This window comes from Sander vitreus, chromosome 11 (genome assembly GCF_031162955.1).
Source record: "Sander vitreus isolate 19-12246 chromosome 11, sanVit1, whole genome shotgun sequence".
In the NCBI taxonomy this organism is placed as follows: domain Eukaryota; kingdom Metazoa; phylum Chordata; class Actinopteri; order Perciformes; family Percidae; genus Sander; species Sander vitreus.
The window spans coordinates 24276985-24300875 of record NC_135865.1 but is presented as its reverse complement, the minus strand read 5'-3'; the positions used below and the strand labels follow the sequence as shown (position 1 = coordinate 24300875).

At 39.7% G+C, this 23891-nt stretch overlaps 1 protein-coding gene across 3 annotated transcripts in view; it reads right to left on the bottom strand.

Moving 5' to 3' along the window:
- LOC144525546 (interleukin-1 receptor type 1-like) overlaps nt 1-23891 on the bottom strand; it is a 35606-nt gene that overhangs the window by 10432 nt on the left and 1283 nt on the right. For 2 of the 3 annotated variants that reach the window (XM_078262469.1, XM_078262470.1), the window contains exons 2-9: nt 21897-21960; nt 20017-20260; nt 19702-19885; nt 18917-19067; nt 11610-11675; nt 10310-10436; nt 1836-1984; nt 1600-1737 (exon numbers count right to left, since the gene is read on the bottom strand). In XM_078262469.1, coding sequence (XP_078118595.1) covers nt 1600-1737; nt 1836-1984; nt 10310-10436; nt 11610-11675; nt 18917-19067; nt 19702-19885; nt 20017-20260; nt 21897-21957 — 1120 coding nt within the window. In that variant the 5' untranslated portion in view covers nt 21958-21960. Of the gene's footprint in view, nt 1-1599; nt 1738-1835; nt 1985-10309; nt 10437-11609; nt 11676-18916; nt 19068-19701; nt 19886-20016; nt 20277-21896; nt 21961-23891 lie in introns of those variants that run through there. The other variant, XM_078262471.1, reaches the window with a different exon arrangement.

The following is a 23891-nucleotide window of genomic DNA, read 5'->3' as shown; positions in this document are numbered from 1 at the left end:
AGACTGGAAGCAGGTGGTAACAGCTAGCCTGGCTCTGTCCAAAGTTGGAAAAACTGAACACTGACCCTACAGTCACATTAGCTACAAAAGACAGCAACACACACTCACTTGATGGGCGTTCCTGGGCGTGCCTAGCCGCTTCTTTATCTATAGTAGCATGCTATTGCCTAGTATCTGCAAGAGGTCCTACAAGTCACTTCAGAGGTATTGTCATGTCACAAGAACGATGTTTTTGGATTTAAAAGTATTTATTTCTCGATAGGGGGAACAAAATATATGAGATAAAATGCCAAACATATCAGATATATACAGAAATATGATGTCCTGAAGCGTTTCCGCCATCTTGAATGATTTTCTTCGACTCGAGCAACCAACATACATACGTCACGCTGCCCTCACACTTACGCATTTGCATAAAATAGACTTCTTCTCTATTTTGGCCACGCCTTGCTCGTGGGAGCGGCAAGCTTGTCGCCTGTCGCTGGCAAATGGCCACTCCCATTGAAAATGAATGGCAGCCTGCCAGTCTCTTGTAGCTAATGTGACTGAGGGTTGCAAAATTCCGGGAATTTTCAAAGTTGGAAACTTTGCATGGGAATTAACGGGAATATATGGGAATTAATGGGAATAAACTGGAATTAATGGGAATAAACTGGATATTTTTAATATTGCTTGTTATAATACTGTTAGTCTATAAGAGGGAACTTAAATGTAGTTGAAAAAAACCCATCTTGCGGCCTAATCTTGGTTACAATAACCTGATTTAATGCAACTTCAGTTGAATGTCCTCCCTATATTCGTCAATGACATGCACGCCCGCAGTAATCAGCATAGGCTACTACATACTTGCCAACATTTAGTTTTTAAAATACAGGAGTTTTTTTTTCTTTTCTTTTTTTTGAGGGGGTGGGGGGGGGGTAATACATAACCCATTGCTGTTACTATTAACCAATGTGTGTTAATTGTATAGCCCACTTGTTCTTGATAGGCTGGAAACAATAGACAGCGCTGATGGTTAGCTTGGCACGCATATAACCATAACCATAGTAAATCAAAGGCAGCACGCTAGCTACCTTCATATGTTAAGCTAACGGTCAATGGTTTGGGCTACTACTTAGCCTACTGCAGGGCTATTGAGGCCACACCCACTGCACAGATAATTTCTAGAATCCAGCATTCTACAGCTGATTGAAGCTGATTGAAGACAGTTATTACAAAACAAAATGTTTGTATGTATGTTGTTTGTATAAGATGGAGTTTGTATGAATTACTCAACATTTCCAGTTAATTCTCGTAAAGTCCCATTAATTCCCATATTTCCCCATTCATTTCCATTAATTCCCATGAAAGTTTCCAAATTGGAATGTTTCCAAAATTCCCCAGCTTAACTTTCCATGGAAAGTTTCCAGAAATTTACCGGGAAATTTCCACCCCTTTGCAACCCTACTGAGGGGTGAAGCTGACTAATTAACAACTTGTACCTCGTTTGTTTAATCAATACACAAACAGAAATGTAAACGATGGTTTCAGAGGGAGTTACCTAAACTCCCTACCTTGTCTTCTAAATCCTCTACTGATAAAAAAAAAAATCTTTCTTACCTTTATTGTAACTGCTTAATGGGAAGTAGGATCTGAAAAAGAGAGTGAGGTCGATAGCGAAGCGCTTGACCAGCATGGCAACCAACACAACGAAGAACAGCACACACACTGCTCCAATGACCAGTGGGATTATTGACTCTGGAAAACAAACATGCAAATCAAAGTTTGAAAGAAAATGTCTGTGTGTGTGTGGCCAAAGCCTGATAGTCATACTCATCTGTGATCCTGTCACTGACCTCTCCGCCTAAGAGTTAAAGTGGCAGACACCTCTTGGAACTTGCCGTTGCCGATGCATTTAAACTCAGTCTTGAAATCTTTAGCAGACACTTTTTCGATGGTCAGGATTGCAGTGGAGATGGTCTTCCTTGAAGGGTTCTCTGTGACGCTACAAAACAGAGTTTGGTGCATTAAAGATCAGGAGACATAAGTCGTCATCATTTATTACAAAGACTGAAGCGTTTAAGTGTTTGGCATTCAACCAGGGCAAGAAAATACACACACTTTAAATTTTATATTTTCAATTATTGTATATTTTATATTATATATTTATAAAAGTTCCAAAAATGTCTTTAGACACACACTGGGGATATCAATGTCAGACTGGAGCATCTTAAATATATAGGATGTAAAGCCATTTTGAACAGACATTGAATGCTGAATATACCAAAGTAACTTTTCTTCACTTTCCTGGAGTAGCTTTATAGCTGAAAGGAACATCGCAACTGTTGTGTGGAATAAAGTTGGCGAAAAAAAGGCCCTACACTTTTCAGTGTCTTATTATTTCACTACGAGGAAACTCAATAAAAGCCGTTTTCCAACACTAAATATCAAACAAAAGCCAGACACTATAACGTATCAAGTTGCTGTGAGCTGTAGCCTACAGTCATCACTTCTAAACAGAGGCAGAACATAACGTAATCTCAGAGATTATTCCTTCACTGCGCTGTGCAATGCGAGAAAATCTCAGAGCTGAACCGGGCAGACACAGCACTTTTCATCAGACTCACCCTGGGTCGGGTTAATTAAGTCTACTGCTAACTTACTACACTAATAACATTACCATCGCCAAAATACCCCCGCAAATCAAATCCCCTACTTCACAGTTAAAGGACAATTCCAGCGCAAAACGAACCTAGGGGTTAGTAACCCATGTGTATCGAGTCAAACGTTGTTTCCATGCTAATCGAATGTTTTTGTAGCTTGAAACAAGCTAGCGCGAACAGCTGATTAGTTTACAACACTAGTATTCGGGGCACTTGGGAAGTAAAAACAAATTGCTATTTTATACCACTAACAAGGCTCAAAATATCACCACACTTCAACGGTAGCATAATGAGGGTCCGTACATGTAAACCGAAGCATTGAGGACTTTGTAAGTGTACAGACAGTTTATTAAAAAGATAGATTATAAAGATAGTAGCGTTCATGTTTACATGCAGGCGCCATCTTTTTTTTTTTGTGATCAACAATTTTTTATTAGAAAAGATTGAAATGTTACATTTACAGTCACATTTACTCTGAACATGCATAGCACAAATTACAGTACGACATTCAATACATAGCTCATGAGAGATAAAAGCGAAATGGTGAAGTAGATGAAAGATAGCAGTGACAATGTCAAAAATAGCTACTCAGTATAAAGCATTCTCCAGAAAATAATTAAAAAATAAAATAAAAATAAAAAATAAAAATAAATAAAACATATATGTATAAAATAAGTAAGTAAAATTAAATAAAAAAGAAACACCCATAAATCTACATTCAGGTCAGAATTTTCTGTTTCACAATGTGGTCTTAGATGGACAGTGTAATCTGCGACCATGCCTGGATGGTTGTTAGTTTGGCCTTGTTGAGGCGTGCAGTTGTACACTCAAGAGAAGTAATATACTGGTAGGCAGTTAGCCAGTATTGTGTTAACGGTAGATTAGGGTGGAACCAGAGCCTTAAGATGGTCTTTTTTGCTATCCGTAAGCCCTGCCAAGAGTAGTCTACGTTGTTTGAGAGTAAGGTTGTATGGTTGTAAGGTTGTATGACAACATTCAGTAGTGATGACATTATAGAAAATACTTCCGCCCAGAAGCGTCTGATTGGGGTGCACTTCCAAAACATGTGCATTGTTGTGCCCAGTGCCTGATCCGGGCAGTGAGTGCAAATAGGATTTGGGACTAATTTGGGCATATGCCCGATGTATCAGCTTGAAGTGTATGAGTTGATGCGCAAGATTTTTTTAAGCACTACTCAGGTTTTCCCATATATTTTCCCATAATGGAACTGGGCCCAGTGTTTTCAATTCACTTTCCCACACCCTTTCTACAGCTAGGTGTCCCGAATGGTGAAGGAGTATCACATTGTAAGTTACTGTTACAGTCCCTCTGGAGTTTTGCATGGGTCTGACCCACTTTTCCATGGGATGCTCTGGAATCTGCTGATCCCAGGGCACTCCGTAAGCCTTCATAGCAGATCTCAGCCTAAGATAGAGGAAATATGACGTACCTGGCAGATCAAAGTTGTTTTTTAGGTCTAAAAATTGGCGCAATGCTGCATTGTCAAATAAATTGCCGAAGACATTGACTCCTTTACGAGCCCCAGATTGAAATACAAATGGCTTCCCACCTGACTGAAAGTTATAATTGTTCCATAATGGGGATGTTTTATGAAATTTACTTGTTACATCCAGCATTTTTTCAGTTTTTCTCCAGACATTAAGGGAATTGACTATGATGGTTCCATAACGTAACTGGATATTTTTGCGACCTATACCTATAGTAAGTAAGTAAAGTTTATTTGTATAGAGTAAGTCCTCTAAGCGGTGTGGTTTAACACGTGCCGCCTCTATTGCCGCCATGGGATTTGTGAATCCTGGTGTCTCCACACCTGCAATGACCTAATTTGGAAGGCATGGACCGCCAGGCCTCCTGTAAGCTTACTTCTTTGTGAAGTTGTTAGTTTAATCCTAGCACGTTTTCCACCCCAGATAAATTGTGACATGAGAGAGTGCATTTCAGAAATAAATTTAGGTGGAGGAGCAACTGGAATCATAAAGAACAGAAAATTTACACGGGGCAAGATATTCATTTTGATAGTTGAAATTATGCCTTGCATCGAGCCTTGAAGAGTGCCCCACCTCTTTAGATCCTGTTTACTTTCTTTTTTATACCACAAAAGAATTCAGAGAGAGAATGGCAGATTTAGACCAGTTTATTTTATATCCTGACATATTCTGAAAATATTTGAAAAGAACTTGTGGTAAGGATTCCCAAATATTGGAGAGGAAAAGAAGGCAGTGGTCGGCATATAGCGAAAGATAGTGTCTAGAGTGGTCTACAGTTATAGGGGATATAACATTGCTGTCCCTAATGGCCTGTGCCAGAGGCTCAAAAGACAGGGCAAACAATAGAGGTGAGCACAGACAGCCTTGCCTTGTTCCTCTGTGTAAATTAAAAGCTGCAGATTGAAAGGTACCAGTGAGGACGGAGGCTGTGGCACCACTGTATAGCGTTTTCATCATAGAGATATACTTTGGACCGAAACCAAATCTCTCCAGGACCATCCATAATTACCGCCATTCGAGGCAGTCAAATACCTTTTCTGCATCAAGTGAGAAAACAGCACAGTCTTCTTCAAGGGAGTCAGCAACATCAACAATATGAAGGAGCCTTCTGATATTATCAGATGCGACCCTCCCTTTAAAGAATCCTGTTTGAGCACAGTGTATGAGTTTGCCCACTACAGTTTCCATACGTGTGATGAAGGATGGCCTCTTCAGGCAGTTAAAACTGGCTGCTTGAGAATCAGCCAATCAGGAGCGGCGCTGCGCTGCGCTCTGCTGTTCGCTGAAGAAGACTGCTTAAGTTTCGGGAAAGTTTGGAAGAGAGAGCTGGCGTTGAAAGACTGAGCAGTTATATAAATAGATAAAGAAGATAGTGTTGCTGTACTTATTTCTAAGTTCCTAGTTTTGTGTGTGTGCAACTACCAGTAAGTAATACTGACGTTTGTTATTCGTTTTTATCTTGTAATAATGTTACACTGTGTTTATTGCGATGCGATAATGTAGTGGCACGTTGCTGCTCGTTATTGTAATGGCGGAGCCTCGCGCTGCACAGGTGTTTGTTTATAACACTGCATATTAACGGAGGTGTTGCTTTGCAAGCCTTACGTGTCTCAATTGGAAACCATTATAGGTTCTTGCACAATGTGTAATGTTGTTTATGTTAAAGAAGAATTCTGCAATTCATAATTATTATATGTTCAGCTTAATTTAGCATGTGGTGTATCGTTGCAATTAATGTGCAGCAAATTAATCTTTGAAGAGATATAATGTACTAAAGCATATCTAAGTTTGTATTTGCTTAGTAATGAGCATTTATTATGACACTGCATTTAAGTCATATATAACAAAATTATAATGTAACTTCTTGATTGTGTTTGTTTTATTATATACCTGCTAGACATCTAATTATTATATATACTGATTTATGCCTGTATCTCTGTTTCAGAACCACACACACACTTGATCATTTATTTCAATAAACCAGCTAAAAGGAACATCTTGTCTGCATTCTGATCGATGCCCCCTGGTGGCCACAATCTTTTAAAGACCAATCACGATATATATATATATATACAGTCCTTTTCAATCACCAAAACAATACGAGTGACCAGCACCTTAGAATGGATTTTCATATCTCCACAAATCAGTGAGATAGGCCTGTAACTGGAGCACTCCAGTGGGTCTTTGCCTTTTTTAAGGAGGACGGTAATCAATGCATTCCTTTGATCTCTATGAAATGATCCCTGTTTAATTGCATAGTTTATAGAGTCTAATATTAATGGTGCTACCTGGTCCCAGAACACTACATAAAATTCAGGGGGTAGGCCATCTAGACCAGGTGATTTGCCTCTATTCAAGGATGTCACTGCTGATTCAAGTTCTTTCAATGATATAGGATTTTCCAGGCCTGCCATGTCATCACTATCTAATGTAGGCAATGCTAGACTGTGAAGAAATGTGCCACACCTCTCTGCATCCAGTCGACCTTCCGATGAATAGAGGTTACGGTAAAAAGCTTTAAACTCGTTATTAATAGTATCAGGTTGTGTTACAACTTGGCCCTCTGTTGTACGAATTGCATTGATTAGTGCTTTTGATTCACATTGTTTAAGTCTGAGGGCTAGTAGCCTGCTTGGACGGTCACCATCATAGTAGTATCTTTGCTTTGTTCTATGCAATATGAACTCTGCTTTTTCAAGGGATATACTTTGGTATTCCCCTCTAAGTGCAGTGAGTAGGTTTATGTTGGTTACTGAAGGCATTGTTAATTGCTCCTGCAAGATATTTCCTGCCAGGAAATACCTGAGAGACAGTGTTGAGGGAGGCAGTGTGGTAGAGGATATACTACTGGACTTATCCAAGTCTGGACACACTGTTGCATTAAAATCGCCTGCTATAATACTATGACAGTCACGGTATCTCAACAAAGAGTCACTGATGGAGGGTAAAAAATTAACATCAAACATGTTTAGTGCATAAATGTTGGCTACCAAAATCTTTGCATAATTAATAGCAAGTAGAATATACACAAATCTACCATCATTATCTTTTCCATTGTCCACCACTACATATTGTAATTTTCTTTCTGCAAGAATTAACACACCTCTTGACTTGGAAGAGGCGCACGAGTGAGCTATAACTTTGTAGTGTTTGTTTTGGAACCGCTGTATGTTATTTTCTGTCAGGTGCATTTCCTGAATCAATGCGATAGACACTTGTTTACGTCGGAGAAATTCCAGCTGATAATATTCAAGTTGGCCATCTAATTAGCGTTACACTTGGAATACAGAGTAGTAAGAGCATCTCGTCGTACTGTATCAGAAACAAATGAATTACACAACATAACTATGTACACACACGCAAACCGCCAGACTCGTAGAGCTCAAGGATTGCAACAACACACACGCCATAACCATTCTGGTTACGCAGACATGCAACACAGTCTCCAACAACCTTTAATAACGTTGATTGAACTGATACTCCCCGTATAGAAATACAAATAAACCCATAACGTTGCAGTTGGGGAGATCATAAGTCAACCGATAAAAGGCGCTAAACTGAAAAATAAGCTGGTGAGGCCCTGGCAGACTTGGAGCAGTCTGTAAATTAACATTAGATGACTTAGCTGAATTAGTGTTATTTACAGCTCAAGTGGTATTGATTTATAAAATAAACAAAACCTATACCAAGAAGTACAAGCTTACATGACACTAGGCTAGCTTAGAGGCTATTGCGGAGAGGCTGCCTCCATCTCATCTGGTTCCTGCAGCCGTGAAACTCCACAGAGTTGTAGACTGGAGGACGTCTGAAAAGTGTTGCGAAGAAAGTTCTCTGCGTCGGATGGGGTATGAAAGTTGAGGCTTTTCTGGAAAGTAACCTTAAGATGGGCTGGGTAGCGCAGAAATGGCTGTAATCCAAGTGAGGTAATTTTCTTGTAGATTGGGACAAAAGCTTTTCTTTTGGTGGTTGTATCTTTGCTGTAGTTGGGAAAGAACAGCAGGTCGTGGTCAGCATGCTTAATCTTTTGGGCTCTGGCTACCTTCAGAATCGCCTGGCGATCGGTATAGTCCAGTAGCTTGAAGATCAATGTACGTGGACGGTTGTTGTTAGCATCCTTCTCTGCGCTGTAAAGTCTGTGGGCTCGCTCTATGCGGACAGGTCGGCCTTGCAACGCTGGTATCCACTTAAGTAGATTTGTAGTCAGAAAGCCGGCGGGATCTGATCCTTCCTCACTCTCCTTCAGCCCCACCAGTCTGAGGTTAGACAATCGGCTGTGGTCTTCCATCTGGGTCAGTTTAGAGGTGAGATCGCTAACTTGTTGGTGGAGACCATTAACTTGGTGCTTGCTAGCCCTCAGTGCAGCCTGTAGCGAGTCAACTTTAGCAGTGTTATTTTGAATAGCCTTTTGAGAACTATCCACATCTTTGGCCAATACACCCATGGTATCCTCTGCATGCTGTATCTGAGTTTTTTGTTCTGCTAATTGCAGGATTAAGATGCTATTAATGGCTTCTTTTACCGCGGACTGTATCATCAGGTTGAGGGCACTCTGTTGCTCTTTCAGCGCCATATTCACTGCTGTGGCAATTGCGTCGTCAAGGTCCTCCTTCGGCATGCTTATCATCATTTTTTTCTTTAATGGTGACAAGCAGTCCCCTTCTCGCTTGCCTCCCGTCTTTCCTTGTGCCATGACGTCTCGATTTTGAGCTAGGTTGGTTGATTTTATTAAGTAAAATGTTAAGTTTAAGGTGTTGTTGAGGCAGAGCTAGTAAGCTACACGTGCATCGCAGACCAGCGTCAACCCGGAATATGCGGGCGCCATCTTGAAAACCAGTCATGGGCAGTCGAATCACGAACGCTGTGTTTGAGCTAGCACCCACAGCGATTGTAAGTATCTCAAATACTGTAACTTTCCAAATAGACCACAATTCAAAAAGCTTGATATGCTTTGTATTAAGTGACTACATGGGCTCTGGTGGGCGAGGGGGCTTCCACTGTGGGCTCTGGCTGCAGCCACTGCTGTGGAATTAAGTTATTCTAGGTTAGCCTCGCTGGCCAAGATAGAGTGAAGCAATGTTGCTTCACTTTTGAATAAACTTTAGATTCACAAAAATACAATAAAGAGACATTTTAACGCCAGAAAAAAAGATTACTACTATCAAATATCAGGGCATCTCTGGGCATATTTCTGGTCAACAATTCTGCAGACTTTTTCAGATAAAAACGTAAGTCAAAGATTATTGTAAAATAGATGCATTACTAGACCATTGTAATTTTGGAAAACTAACCCTTTAATGGTGGCCCTTATCAAATAAGTGGTGTGTGCGTGCGTGCGTGCGTCACGGGGGGGAACTCAGCAGCAGCCCCACCCGCTGCAGAGAGCCGACAGGATTGAAACAGCAGCAGCTTTCAGCGACTTTAGAGTGAAAAAACATTACTGCGTACATTGATGTTAAAATGTAAACAGGTTGGCAGGACGGTCTGAATGTTTTGCACGGTCTTTAAATGTACGTTTTGTTGGTAAATGTGAGATGTTTGAGTCACACACGTCTCGCCTTCATGTCAGAAACATGGAAATGAATTTGGCGACATGTGTGTTACGTCAACTCATTCTTACTCCTGCTTGGTCAGTGGCTCTCAGAGTCACATACTGACGCTAAGTCTGGCACGTGGGACTGCTGTGATTGGTTGGAGTCACGGGAAACTCCGGTTATTGGTCAAATTTGTGGGAAAGTTGCGGTGATTGGTCAAAATTGCGAGTCACACTGAATTCACGGTAATTGGTTGAATTTGCGTGAATTGTTGCGATCGCGAAATCCTGGAGGGACTGTATAGTAGTACAATGTCATTCTTCCTCTGATGTAGAAGTAGCCTACACAGTAAGTCAGTAGTAGGATATATTAATGGAGTTGCATATTAAGTGGTTTGGGGTACAATTTGGTTTTGAAGAATTCTACAAGCAGCAATACCGCAGGCCAAGCAATCGGCCCGTTCCAAGCAGGCACATTTTTAATGGGCACTGTACTAGTATTACAAAAATGTGGAATAACACAAATGATAACGGTCACATTTTTGTAGTGACAATTTTTCACACATTTCACACATGTTGTGACATTTTTTTTCTTGAATAACTGCAGTTCTGCTTTTGATGAGGCTTACGTTTTGGTGGTTTGATTGTATCCATTGTTCTGGTTGAAAGAGATTCCATCAACCATCCAGCTAGCACTGCAGTCACTTATCTTGGTTGTCCCACAGAAAACTGAGCAGTTCAGCTTGATCCCAACGCCTGGTAGAACAAGTTTTCACATCATCAAGTTATTAGGGGTGCACGATTCAGAAAATGTTACGATTCGATATCGATTTTCAGGCTCAAGATTCGATTCAAAATCGATTTTCGATTAAAAAACGATTCTCGATTAAAAAAAAAACGATTCACTGTCTGTAAATGTAGTTACTTTTCCCATGTGATTGCAGTAGACATACAATTTAAAAATACTTAAAAAAAAAAATATTAATTGATTTTTGTAATTCTATGAATCGATTTTGAATCGGTAGAGCTTGAATCGCGATTCAAATGTGAATCTATTTTTTTGCACACCCCTATTATTTATGAATATTTCTGGGTAAGCAGGATAGTCGTGCACTCAAAATTTGATACATATAATCTTAAATGCTCATATTGTGCTTTTTGGCTTTTTCCCTTTCCTTTATTGTGTTATATATCTTTTTGTGCACATTATAGGTGTACAAAGTGAAAAAGCCCAAGGTCCACCCCAAAGGGACTTACCATCTTCCAGAGAAAACACTGTTCACAAACTGCTCCAAACTGCTCTATTGTAGTCCAGCCTTTACTTCCGTGACGAACATGTGTCACTTTGTAACACACGTTATAATGCTCACCTAGCTGCTAGCACTGGTACTCCCTCATACTCTGCTTCTGACAAGCTAGCAGTACTTACTGCGCATGTGCGACTACCAACAAAGATGGTACCGAAGTGAGATGTCTCACTCTGTAGCTAAAACAGAGAGCTCAACACACAGGGTGAAAAGAGGTGAAACACAAATATGGTGTTTAGTGAAAATTAAACCAGATAAACCTATTCTGGTATAACCTCTAAATACGAATATTCTAATATGAAACCGGAGCAGAGGGACAGACACTTAATTAATTAACATTATCGGTTATCAGGCAAATAAAACGCCAATACAGATAATCTGCAAACTTCCAAAAAACGGCCCAATAATCAACCAGGGCCAATAATCGGTCTATCCTTAATCTCTATTGGCATTTACCATAGTACTAACAATTCTTGTTTGATTAAACAAAAATACAGCACAATTCTAACAGTTCACAGATATCTCACTGAAAATGTAAGGTGTAAGTGGTTTAGTCAGTACCGGAATTGTTGTATTTGCAGTTATGACAGCATTGTGGTGTTATTAGGGGAAGTTTTCCTACCTTTATCGGCCAACTGCTCCTTGTTGTTCGGAGCGATGATCACTAAGTCACGGTAGACAAATTTTTCTGCAGGCAAGCAAAAACAAAACGATGATGAGTCCGCCTTTCCGTTCTCTTATGCTTACGAATGAGATGCTAAGGTAAAATAAAATCACTTGCAGGCAAATTCTCAAAAGGATTACGTGGCTTTTGCGGTTGCTAAACCTGCCACAAATAAGACAAAAGGAAACAATGCAATTCTTAGAATACCCACAAATGATAAAGTTATATAATCAATATATATATAATGAATATAATCACAAATGTCCATACATTTATCAGTACAATCAAATACTAATTTCTTTGTATGGTGGGAGAATGTAGGCCTGCATGGCTTCAAATGCCTTGTTCACCTCCTTGTTCTGAGTTATGTTAGTGTTCTGTATTGTATAGACGCTTTCAACGGTAACAACATAAACAAACGGTACTGCGCATGTGCGTTACTATGGCCCAAACTTCACTTCCGGCAGACTTCCGCCAACAACAACAAGTGAATTGCGTTAGCTTGTTACTGTAGTTAAAACTATGTCTAGCCAGTATTATTTGGGGTTGCCAGTTGAAGAAAAGAAGCGTTAGGTGGCCTAACTCAAATGCGATAAAGTTACACTACCAGACCCGTTCGACAAAATGATGAGAAAACATTTTGTCTCTACGTCGGATTTACCGGAGGTTGGTCAGATACACATATTTGAATATCTAGTTGAGGGCGAATGTGTATATACAAGAGAGGCGTTATCGCGGCTTGGATGCCTACAACTATTTTCGTTACGGAAAAGTTAAAAGCATCCTAACCTACAAAAATGGAAATACCTGTGTCGTTTACGGGGAAATCGAGGCAGGTCAAACACTTTCTAAACGCTACTCCGCCTGGATTGTTGCGAAAAAGTCCGGCGAAGTCCAAAGCGGGCATTGCAACTGCATGGCGTATATAACGTTAGTTAGTTAACGGTACATTTGACAATAGCATTTGGATCAGCTTTTTCATTACTGCCACTTATCCATTTGATAATTGAATGTCTATCTGGATCTACGCCACAATGGAGAGGTGTGTAGTCATGTGGGCACGATTTTGGTTACTGTGGAGCAGTGTGTCCAGGATGGACTCCAGAGTGGCTTGCAAGAATATGCGGCTACAAGCTCCCCTCGTCTTCCCGCACTAAATCCAGATGGGTCACCAAAGAAGCTTTATAAAGCCCTGAAGGTAAGTTATGGTTCACATGTCTCCAACAAATCCACCAGTTAACCATAATGTTAAAGGAACACGCCGACTTATTGGGACTTTGGCTTATTCACCGTAACCCCCACAGTTAGATAAGTCCATACATAGCCCTTCTCATCTCCGTGCGTTCCACCGGTAGCTTAGCCTAGCACAGATCCTGAAGGTAATCGGTTCCAACTAGCCTAGTGCTCCGAATAAGTGACAAAATAATGCCAACATGTTCCTATTTAGATGTTGTGATTTGTATAGTCACAGCATGTACAAATAACAACGTCACATGAGACACAGCCATCTTCTAACCGTATACAAACTGGGAACTATATTCTCAGAAAGGCGAAGCATTGCTGATCTGCTCGGGGCTTCTCAGGTGCTGCAAAGCATATCACTCCACCCAAGTAGCAGAAGTGGGTGACCTCTATGGAAGGTGAATCGATGGACACAACTAGAGATTGTCTACCCTGGCTTCCCGTGGATGTCTTATTTGTGTGCAAATATTGATGGAACATAATCTGGGTGACATAGGTCCACTGATGTTGCACCTTAAATAAAACAAGTGATGGAAACAGTGTTCACAATACTGTACATTGCTAAGCATCATACATTTCTGGCATAATCCATACATATGGTTACATGTACTGTACATCCCTGTGTACATGTTCATTCCTGTGTAAAAAAGTGCACTCTTTTTGTGATATTGCTTAAAAACCATGATCACATGAGACACAAACTGGGTCTAGAGGGCAGCACACTGGCGCAATTAAATTACTGTAACTTTAGGTTATTTATTTGTATAGCGTACATTGATGGAAAAACAATGTTGCTCTTATGTTTTGGGTAATCTTTCTTAGATTACCACAACAGAAAATACTCGGGTAATGTAACACTGTCAAGTAATTGGAAACGGGTGTCACAATACTAGTCATAATGTAGCTAAAGCGTATCAACTAACGTTACAACACTGGCACCGTAGCATTGATCTAACGTTACAGTTTAGCTAGGTAGCTACAATCAATTTAGTGAGGTAATTTATAACTGTTGCAGTTTTTTTTTTACTGGCAGCTAGCTATCACTTAACATGAGTTTGTTACCTGAAACAAAAGTGGGTGCTACAGATCCTTGAACTCTTCGCACAGCAGTGATCCATGCTTGCCGTCTCCTGTCTTCTTTAGGAAACTGAAACATTTTTATTTTGGAGATTGCGTTTGTTCCTGAGGTCAGGTTGCACCCAACAGTGCGACAACCCAGACCCAACTTCAGTCTGCTCATCAGTCTCACTTTCACTGCATGCGCTTGCAGTCGGTGCCACATTCGCCAGTAAAACCTAGCTAAATGGTAAACAAATGCAGCTAGACTGGAAGTTAACTTTGGGCCAGACGCATCACCATGACAAATCAGAGCGTTCGCTGAATCAGTCTATAGACCTTTTCAATGGAATTCCATTGCTAGGCAACAGCCTGGCCCCTTGTTAACTTCACTGAGCAAGCAACGTCTGTGGACGTACTAAACAGGTTGAAATCCCGTCCGTCCGTCCAGGCCATGATTTGAACGTCCATTGACAACCAGAATTAGTTGATAAATAACACTGATAAATGATGTCCAGTCAGGCCATAATCTAGACGTCGACTAACAGACATAAGTAGTTGAGAATAGACGTTGACGCTGGCTATAATCTTCAGCTGGGTTTGTAGTATGAAGTTGGTCCGTTTGAATGAAGCACAGACAGACAGACTACCTGGCAGGTGTTGTCTTTGTGGCCTCGTTTTTAAAAGGACTTTTAAAGAAGTTTGTTAATATATTTTATCAAATGTTTTGAATTGAGCAGTCATTAACTTAAAAAGTCGTCGATAGGGTCCTACTGTGTACCAACAGGCCTATAACTACGACGTAGCTAAGTTGTCACTTTTACTGTGAGCAAAGATTTTTATCCAACAGTAAAATTAGTTCTAAACTGTCTCTAGTGTGGGTAATTGTAGCTAATGTTACCACAGGTAACTGTACCAGGGTGTGCTCAGGCACTGAAATGTTACACCATAATATTACTGATATAACTTCATGTGTTTTATATGTCAAAGGGATTTAACAAACCATTAAGAATATACAGTGGTTAGGTTAAATCAGACCTTGATACTTGTTACTGTTGAGAAACATTTTTCTTTATTATTGCAGCTGCTGTCTTAAAGTGGGAAAGCAAGGGCACAGAACATATTTCCCGTGCCAAGGCAGACCACTTTACATGTCCCTGTACTGCAAGACAGCACCTCTTCTCCCTCCACAGTAGGCCTGCACGATATTGGAAAAAAACTGACATTGCGATATTTTTTTTTTTTCTGCGATAAGAAAAAAAAGACACATTTGTGCAAGGTGGCATACAGTAAATAGCTCTATTTGGAAATAATAAATAATTAATAATACTGATTTCGTAGTGGAGTGCATTTACATAGAAAATAAAAAAGGAAAGTTTCTAATAATCTAAATAATCTTTGTTGAACTTTAATGCTTTACAAACAACCAAAGCAAGTACGCGCTGTGACTACTCTTCTAAAGAGATTTTGGAGAGGGGAAATTAGGTAGAAATACACTAGTTGACTGATGTGACACCATTGTATTCATATACTATCAATCCAGGCTAAAGTCAATCATATTAATAATAATGCATGCATGTTGCTCCCTCTAAATTTCAGGTTGTGGTCGACTAGCGGGGCCTGCTTTGGTTATTTGATAAATTCATCAACATTGATTGTGATTGGTGGTTTGCTGTGCACGCAGAGCCTGCATGTCACACACAAGCAACAAACTGTGTATCCAAGAACACTTTACTCAGTGTAAATGACGTTATATCAGACACAGACTGCTGTTGTAGTTAAGTGTTACGCTTCCAGCGTTGCCGCTCCGAACCGTAACGTTAGTTGGGACAGACTATCAATCTAGGCTCATACGTCACATACACACGTTGCCCACATGGCTACCTGTTTTAAAGAGGAAGGGTCGCCGGTAACATGTAAAAGGAGAATGGTACGGTGGCCCTGAAGTGCAAATCACAACAGCAAATAGAAAAACGCAACAGCAAATCATAAAACACAACGGCAAATAGGAAAACAAGACAGCAAATAGGAAAACACTTCAACAAATCATAAAACACAACGGCATTAACTTCTACCGGAAAAGGTAGGGCCTATCTAGCAGAGGACGGACCCTCCTGATTGGACAGACGGACTGTCTCTCTGTTAAAAGTAGGCACGTTTCTGTGTTTTTCACCTCTCCTTCCTGTTAAAAGACAGACAGTCCGTCTGTCCAATCAGGAGGGTCGGTCCTCTGCCGTTGTGTTTTAAAATTTCTTGAAGTGTTTTCATATTTGCTGTCGTGTTTTCCTATTTGCTGTCGTGTTTTCATATTTGTTGTCGTGTTTTCATATTTGCTGTTGTGTTTTCGTGTTTTCATATTTGCCGTCGTGTTTTCATATTTGCTGTCGTGTTTTCGTGTTTTCATATTTGCTGTCGTGTTTTCATATTTTCTGTCGTGTTTTCCTATTTGCCGTTGTGTTTTATGATTTGTTGAAGTGTTTTCATATTTGCTGTCGTGTTTCCCTATTTTCTGTCGTGTTTTCCTATTTGCCGCTGTGTTTTCCTATTTGCCATTTTGTTTTCCTATTTGGCGTTGCGTTTTTCTATTTGCTGTTGTGATTTGCACTTCAGGGCCACCGTAGCACGGTGAAAGTTTACTTTTCTATCAAGCAGCAAAAAAGTTTTAGCATCAACATCGCAACGTCCTGCAATGTGACTATCGTGCATACACACATCGCGATGTAGACAATGAAACAAAATATCGTGCAGCCCTAATCCACAGGCTGAGGAGGTTCAACATCGACTCCAGGATACTGAAAATACGTTGAAAAACGTAACAGCAATGTTTTTTTCATAATATCTTTTCCAGAAATCATGACTCAATTACTCAGGATTACATGCAGACTTTTTTGCAAGTAGTTTCATGTTGGAACTACAAATTAGTATGCTGTACATGAAACTGCTCACAACAAATCTGTAATTAATCAAAAAGGCATCTCTATGGCCGATATCTCCAAAACGCGGCTACTCACACCAAAACAATCTATGATAACTAGCACTACAGGAAAAATATTTATTTTGATTTTGGGGTAAACTGTCCCTTCAACCTTGACTATAAGAATGTTAGAATAATTGAATGTTTAATTTATTAGCTGTTAATATGTTGCTGAGAACCTCATTAAAGATGAAAGCTATCTCTTAATTTCAAACAATGTCATTTTTAATAGATAAGATTTCAGGTATTTCCAATTGTAAATATGGCTACTAAAATGTCTTGGACAGGTGCATCTGAGGGATATCATTTTCTATGTACAGTTTTAAAGAAGTATTTCTGCACACTGCCTACCAGTGTTGCCACAGTTACTTTGAAAAAGTAACTTAGTTACTTTACAGATTACTTGGTTTTAAAAGTAACAAAGTTAGATTACTTTATTAGTTACATTGAACAACTGCCAAAAACACCCCCACAGCCTCAACATAAAATTTTTTAATTGACGTCTATACACCGTCCAGAAAAGACGTATAAAAAACTTTCATTCTGGCTCCCGTGAAAACGTCTTCTAGATCTCCAACAATCAGGTCTTTAACACATCTTTTATTAACGTCTATTCGCTGTCCAGAAAAGACGTATAAAAAACTTTCATTCTGGCTCCTGTGAGGACGTCTTCTATATGTCTAACAATTATGTCTTTAACACATCTTGAATTGACGTCTATACAACGTCCAAAAAAGACGTATACATTTTTTTCATTCTGGCTCCCAAGAGGACGTCTTCTGGATGTCCATAAATCACGTCTTTTAGACATATTCTAGACGACTTTTTGCTCATTGGGGTCAGTTGATGCCATTCATATACAGTCAGGAAATCAACTTGGGTCCATTTAGAATGTTTGTTTAAAACTGTGAAATTATCTGACTGAAGTCTTAGCATTAGCTAGAGGATGAACACTCTGCTAGGAAACCCATGGATGATTTTGGTCTATCAGTACCTCCAGGATTTCGCGATGTCACGATCGCGCCAATTCACGCAAATTCAACCAATCACCGTGACTTTGGTGTGACTTGCAATTTTGACCAATCACTGCAACTTTTCCGCAAATTTGACCTCAACCAATCCCAGAGCGCTGGTTTCCGATATGAAGACGAGACTCGAACATCTCACATTTACCAACAAAACGTACAGCGAAAGACCGTGCAAAACATTTCAGACCGCCCTGCCAACTTGTATACATTTAAACATCAATGTACGCTGTAAAGTTTTTTCACTCTAATGTCAGTGGCTGCTGTTTCTATTCTGTCTGCTGTCTGCAGCGGGCAGGGGTGGGGCTGCTGCTCATACAGATCCCCCTGCTACTGACACGCACACACACAAACACACAACGGTAGATGCAGGAAAAACCGCAGATGAGATGACACGATGACCTAAATTGAGGACAGCTACTCTCGTTATTGTAAGTGCAATGATAAGTTAAAGTCCAATAAGTACTTTATCAAACCATATGAATGTGTGTCCCAGGCCAGGTTAGGAAATTAATTAACAATGTAAAGATCAACAAGCCACTGACACATATGTTCAAATTTGATTCATTCAATACATTGTTACTTTTTGTCTTAAATCAACCAGCCATTTTCATATTATACCAACATTTGCAGCATCCTGAGCCTTTTTGGTAAGGTTACTAGGAAATCTCAGCCCAGAGTAGTTTTATTCTTACTAGTTTCCTTTTTATTTTTAAAGAACTATACAAAAAAAGGAAATCGCAACTTTTTTTGCAACTTTCACTGTCTCCTGCAACTTCATTGCAACAAACATACAAATTTACATAATTGTTTTTACAAAAGCTCCCACAAAATCAGGCATTTTGGGCTGTAACAATCTCAAAAAAAGGCCGCAAAATCCTGGAGGGACTGGTCTATATGTCATCAATTAACAGGTCTCAAACTCATTTAGATTCTTACTACCCAAACTACCCAAACTTATCTCTCACCTTCACACTTCAGCTCCCTGGAGGCTGACGAGTTGTACTCCTTGCCGTAGTATGTCCAGGTACAAATGCACGTGTAGATGCCCTCGTCACCTTTGCTAGCATTACGAATCCTAAGATCATCTTCATGGTGACCTTGAAGGGTTTTGTTGTCCTGCATTTTTTGGGGGGAAAATAAGATTTTACACTGTTTTGAGGCCTTGGCAATCATTTCCTTAGCGTTCATGTCAGTATAGCATGTTGGAATAAACTGAATAGTTTTACAAAAAGAAAGAAAACTGATATCACTCTGAATGTAAATGTTGTGCAATTTAGCATACTATATCAGCTAAATGTACATGTAAGAGCCCAAAATATCTTAAATAATAATGTAATAAAAATGTATAATTATTGATTACTTTTTAATACAATTTGCCTTCTAAAACAATGTTAAATGAAGCATCATTTGTTAACCATTTCCTACAAGCCCATCGGTAACTGGTATTTCCTCAAAGATTCCTAGGAAGAACAACTTACTTGGTACTATCATGGAAAATAGATAGTGTCTAGTTGGTATACTCAGAAAGTAACCCTAATGATGTAGGCGTAACAAAGAATAAAGAAGAGCACAGCTGTTCCAAACATTGACTACAGTAAGTAAAGCTTACATGCTCAGCATGTGTTCTGCATTTGAGTCCATGCAACTCTTAACAGAACTGCTGGCTCTCTACTACTACTATACTACTACTACATGTATTTTAACAATAGATTATTATATCACACTTTAGTGCCACTGTAATCAAACGTACCTTGTTCCACGTGAATTTTCCATTCAACTTTTTACATGGTTTCTTGACATAATCTGGACATGGGATCATTTTGTCAGTGTGTGAGTTAGCGATTGCTCCGGAGAGGAAGTTCTTCATATGGCTTGATTTGACGACGTTAACTTCCACATTATATATGTAACACTTTCCTGATGGTTCTTTTTCCCTGTAGAGGAAGCAATAGTTTTCTGTGATTCAGATCAGGGACTGTATTAACAGATCATTAGATAGAGTTACCAAAAGATAATGAATTTGAACTCAGTTGACAAAACCTTGTGTAGACAGAAGTATCCTTACCAGGCAGTGTAATTGCCAGAGTTCTCAGGGAGGAGGTTTAAGAAAACGAGTGCTTCACCATGGTAATGTACAGTCTCGTTGTTGTCAGTGGGGATATTCTCAGTCTCATTTTTGTACCATGCGATATTTTCATTAGAAAGGTCGCTTCCAACATCATCAGGCTCGTAATAAAATGCCTCCCCTTCCAACAGTGTGTATGACGGCTTCATGATGGTCAAGACTTGGCATTTGGGCTCGGCTGTCCCTGAAAATGTGAGAGACTATGATAGACATAATGGTGATGAAGTGACAAACACAATATTATTAATTCCTGGTTATGTAAAAAAAAAAAATCTTGAATAGGTTCAGTACTAATGCAGAACGAATGACTAATGCAGAACAAATGAATAAAAGTAAACAGCGAGTAATTTTAACTTTAACGTAAATAAAACTAAATCACATTCTCCATTCTGTGTGTGTAATTACGTCATGTACAGTACGTACGCATGGAAGTGAAGTAACAAATGTACTCTTTTTCTACACCTAACAAAGTACTTTTTGTGCCTATTCCTAACCTTACCTTATTTTGCAATAACGAAATGTCTAAAACCGCAACCGTTACGTTTAGATATGAGGACAGACAACGCTCCTGTGGGTCTTGTTTCCTGCCACTGCTAAGGGCGCTTATTTATGTAAATGGTTTGTATTTATATTGCGCTTTTCTAGTCTTAACGACTACTCAGAGCGCTTTCACATAGGACAGGAACCATTTACCATGAACACACATTCATGTACTGTGGCCCGAGGCTGCCATACAAGGTGCCACCTGCTAATCAGATAAACATTCGCACACATTCACAGACCGATGGCGCAGCATTGGGAGCAATTCGGAGTTCAGGGCCAGGGATTGAACCACCAACGCTCCGATTGGTAGGCGACCACTCTACCACCTGAGCCACAGCCGCCCCCTTATAAAATGCTCCTATGAGTATTAGAGGGTAGGAAAAACGAGTTATGGCAGACCTCACAGAAATAGTGACATAACTTGTAGTTACAGACAGAAAAACTGTTAAACTGATAAACTGTATTAGTATGTATAAGTATATTTAGTGCTATCGTATTTAGATTTATGCTGTATTAAAGGATAAGGCTGGCTTTATTCAAATTTGTTTTAACAGCAAATCCCATGAACCAAGGAACCAACCAACAATGTATTAGCCATCTCAATACTTGTGTGGCACTCAACCTCAATCTATAAAACCTTAAATATATATTATTAAAGAGTTTCACAAAAAATGTATTAAAAAAATGAATTAAGTAATATCCTAAAAACGCTGGGCACTGTAGTTTTTAGCAAACGTAATTCAAACAGGAGTAAATGGTACATCTATAAGAACTGTTTTCAGCTGTGGATTTGGTGCTCTAGTAAGTATTTCCAGCAGCAGGATGGTGTGTGTAGGATGTGTGGTGTGGTTTCATGGTAAGAAGGAACATGTGTCTGATTGATGTGTTTTCAATAGTTTCTGGACAACAATGGAGCTCTATGGCACAGACGAATAAGATGTACTGGTCAGATACATTCATTGTTGGTTTTGGTCTTTTCGTTGAACTTGTTGACAATAAGGAAATTAAATAGACTATTACAACCATATCCTTTTAATACATAATATAAATACAAATTACTTTTCAAAACATACAGACAGGATAACATCCATTACATTCTGGCCTTGTCTGCTGCAAATATTTTCTTTTTTTGCTTTGAAGTGGGTACTTACTCTACATGTGCAGCCTCAGCAGTCTATATACTGCACCCACAAGTGTGGTTCAATGGGAATGGACTTTTCACATGGTTGCAGCTGCATAAATCATTAATGCACTCTTCATCATAATGAGTACCCTACCTGAATATTCAGATGTAGTTATCACCATGAAGATGAGGAAGAGAAGTCGGGAAGTGTCCATTTTCTGAGAGAGACAGTGTACATTCAAAGTTAAACAACATGGTTTTGCTTCTTATTACATAATTAACATGGCACATGTTACATACTGGTCTTATTCAGTCACTCCTGCAGGAACCTTTAACCACAATGCTTTTTCCTGAAACTGCTGACTATCTTGTCCCTCATGCCCACAGAACGATACGATCATGAAAGTTAGAAAATAAGTCTTGTAGGAAATTCTGTGGCCTGAGATGTGGCCTATTCGAACATCATCGTACGAGGCTCTGTTGCGGCATAGCTCTCTCTCTCGTAGCCCTTTCACAGAGCTCCGGCAGCTCTTCGTTCAATAAACTGTCGGTACACTTACAAAGTTCTCAATGCTTCGATTAACATGTAGGGACCCTCACTATGCTACCGTTGAAGTTTAGTGATATTTTGAGCCTTTGAAGTGGTATAAATAGCGATTTGTTTTTACTTTCCCTGTGCCCCGAATACTAGCGTAGTAAGCTAACCAGCGGTCCGCGCTAGCTTTGTTCAAGCTACAAACACAATCAATTAGCATGAAAACATACCCCAGAGAACGACAGAGTGGGTACACATCCGTTATTAAACCCTAGGTTCGTTTTGCGCCGGAATTGTCCTTTAAGTACTGAGATTCAGTATTTCCTCCACCACTGGACATGAACAGTGAAACATCATCTTAATTAGAGCTAGAACTAACAATTATTTAGCTTTTGTAAAATATTTAGCGTAATTTTATCATTCAGGACACAGAAATTGTGAAGAGTAGGTAGATTATAGTATTTAAGGTAGTGTGGTTGAATTACAATATTTCAAGTGAAATATGTTTGTCTAAGTGAGAGATGCAACAAGCATGCATCAGCAGTTTGCACATGCATGCAGTGGAAGATAACTTATGTTCTGAAACGGTATCTGCACAGGACAGAAGGAGCTTATCTTTTATACAGCAAGTTCCTCTCCTGATATGACTGCAGGTTCAATTTAACACCAATAAACACACAGATAAACACAAACAGTTTTCCATGAAAACATCAGCAACTTTGAATAACCATTTAATTTAAAGAACCATCACCTTGATTTTAGATTGAAACAATCAAGAATCATATGTTTTAGAAAGCAGCTGCATTAATACTCATACTGTAGACATAAAGCGACATTGGCATTCACTGAGGCCCTGTTTACACGTACATGGTTATTTTGAAAAACGGAGACATTTTTCTTCGTTTGTGCCCTTCGTTTACACGCAAACGTAGAATTCGCCTTCTAAAACCTCCGGCCAGAGTGGAGATTTTGGAAAACTTTGTTTGCACGTTTGCATGTAAACTGAGACAAACGGAGGTTTAGGCAGCCGAGGAAGTGAGGAAGAGAAGAGAGAGGAAGTGATTTGTTGCTGTTTTTGCTATTTTCAGGATTCTGATTGGCTAACGTGGGCTTGAGCTTCTCATTACACTGCCACCTACAGGTTTGGCATGCTCTTGATGGCATTGACGGCATATAAACCAGTCCCTCCAGGATTTCACGATGTCGCGATCGCGCCAATTCACGCAAATTCAACCAATCCCCGTGAATTTGGTGCGACTCGCAATTTTGACCAATCACCGCAACTTTTCCACAAATTTGACCAATAACTGGAGTTTCCCGCGACTTCAACCAATCCCAGCAGTCCCACATGCACTCTGAGAGCCAATGACCAAGAGGGAGTGAGAACGGGTCAAATTCATTTCCATGTTTCTGACATCAAGGCGAGACGTGTGTGACTCAAACATCACATTTACCAACAAAACGTACAACTAAAGACCGTGCAAAACATTCAGACCGTCCTGCCCACCTGTTTACATTTTAACATCAATGTACGCTGTAACGTTTTTTTCACTCTGAAGTCCCTGAAAGCTGCTGCTGTTTCAATCCTGTCGGCTTTCTGTGTCGGCTTTCTGC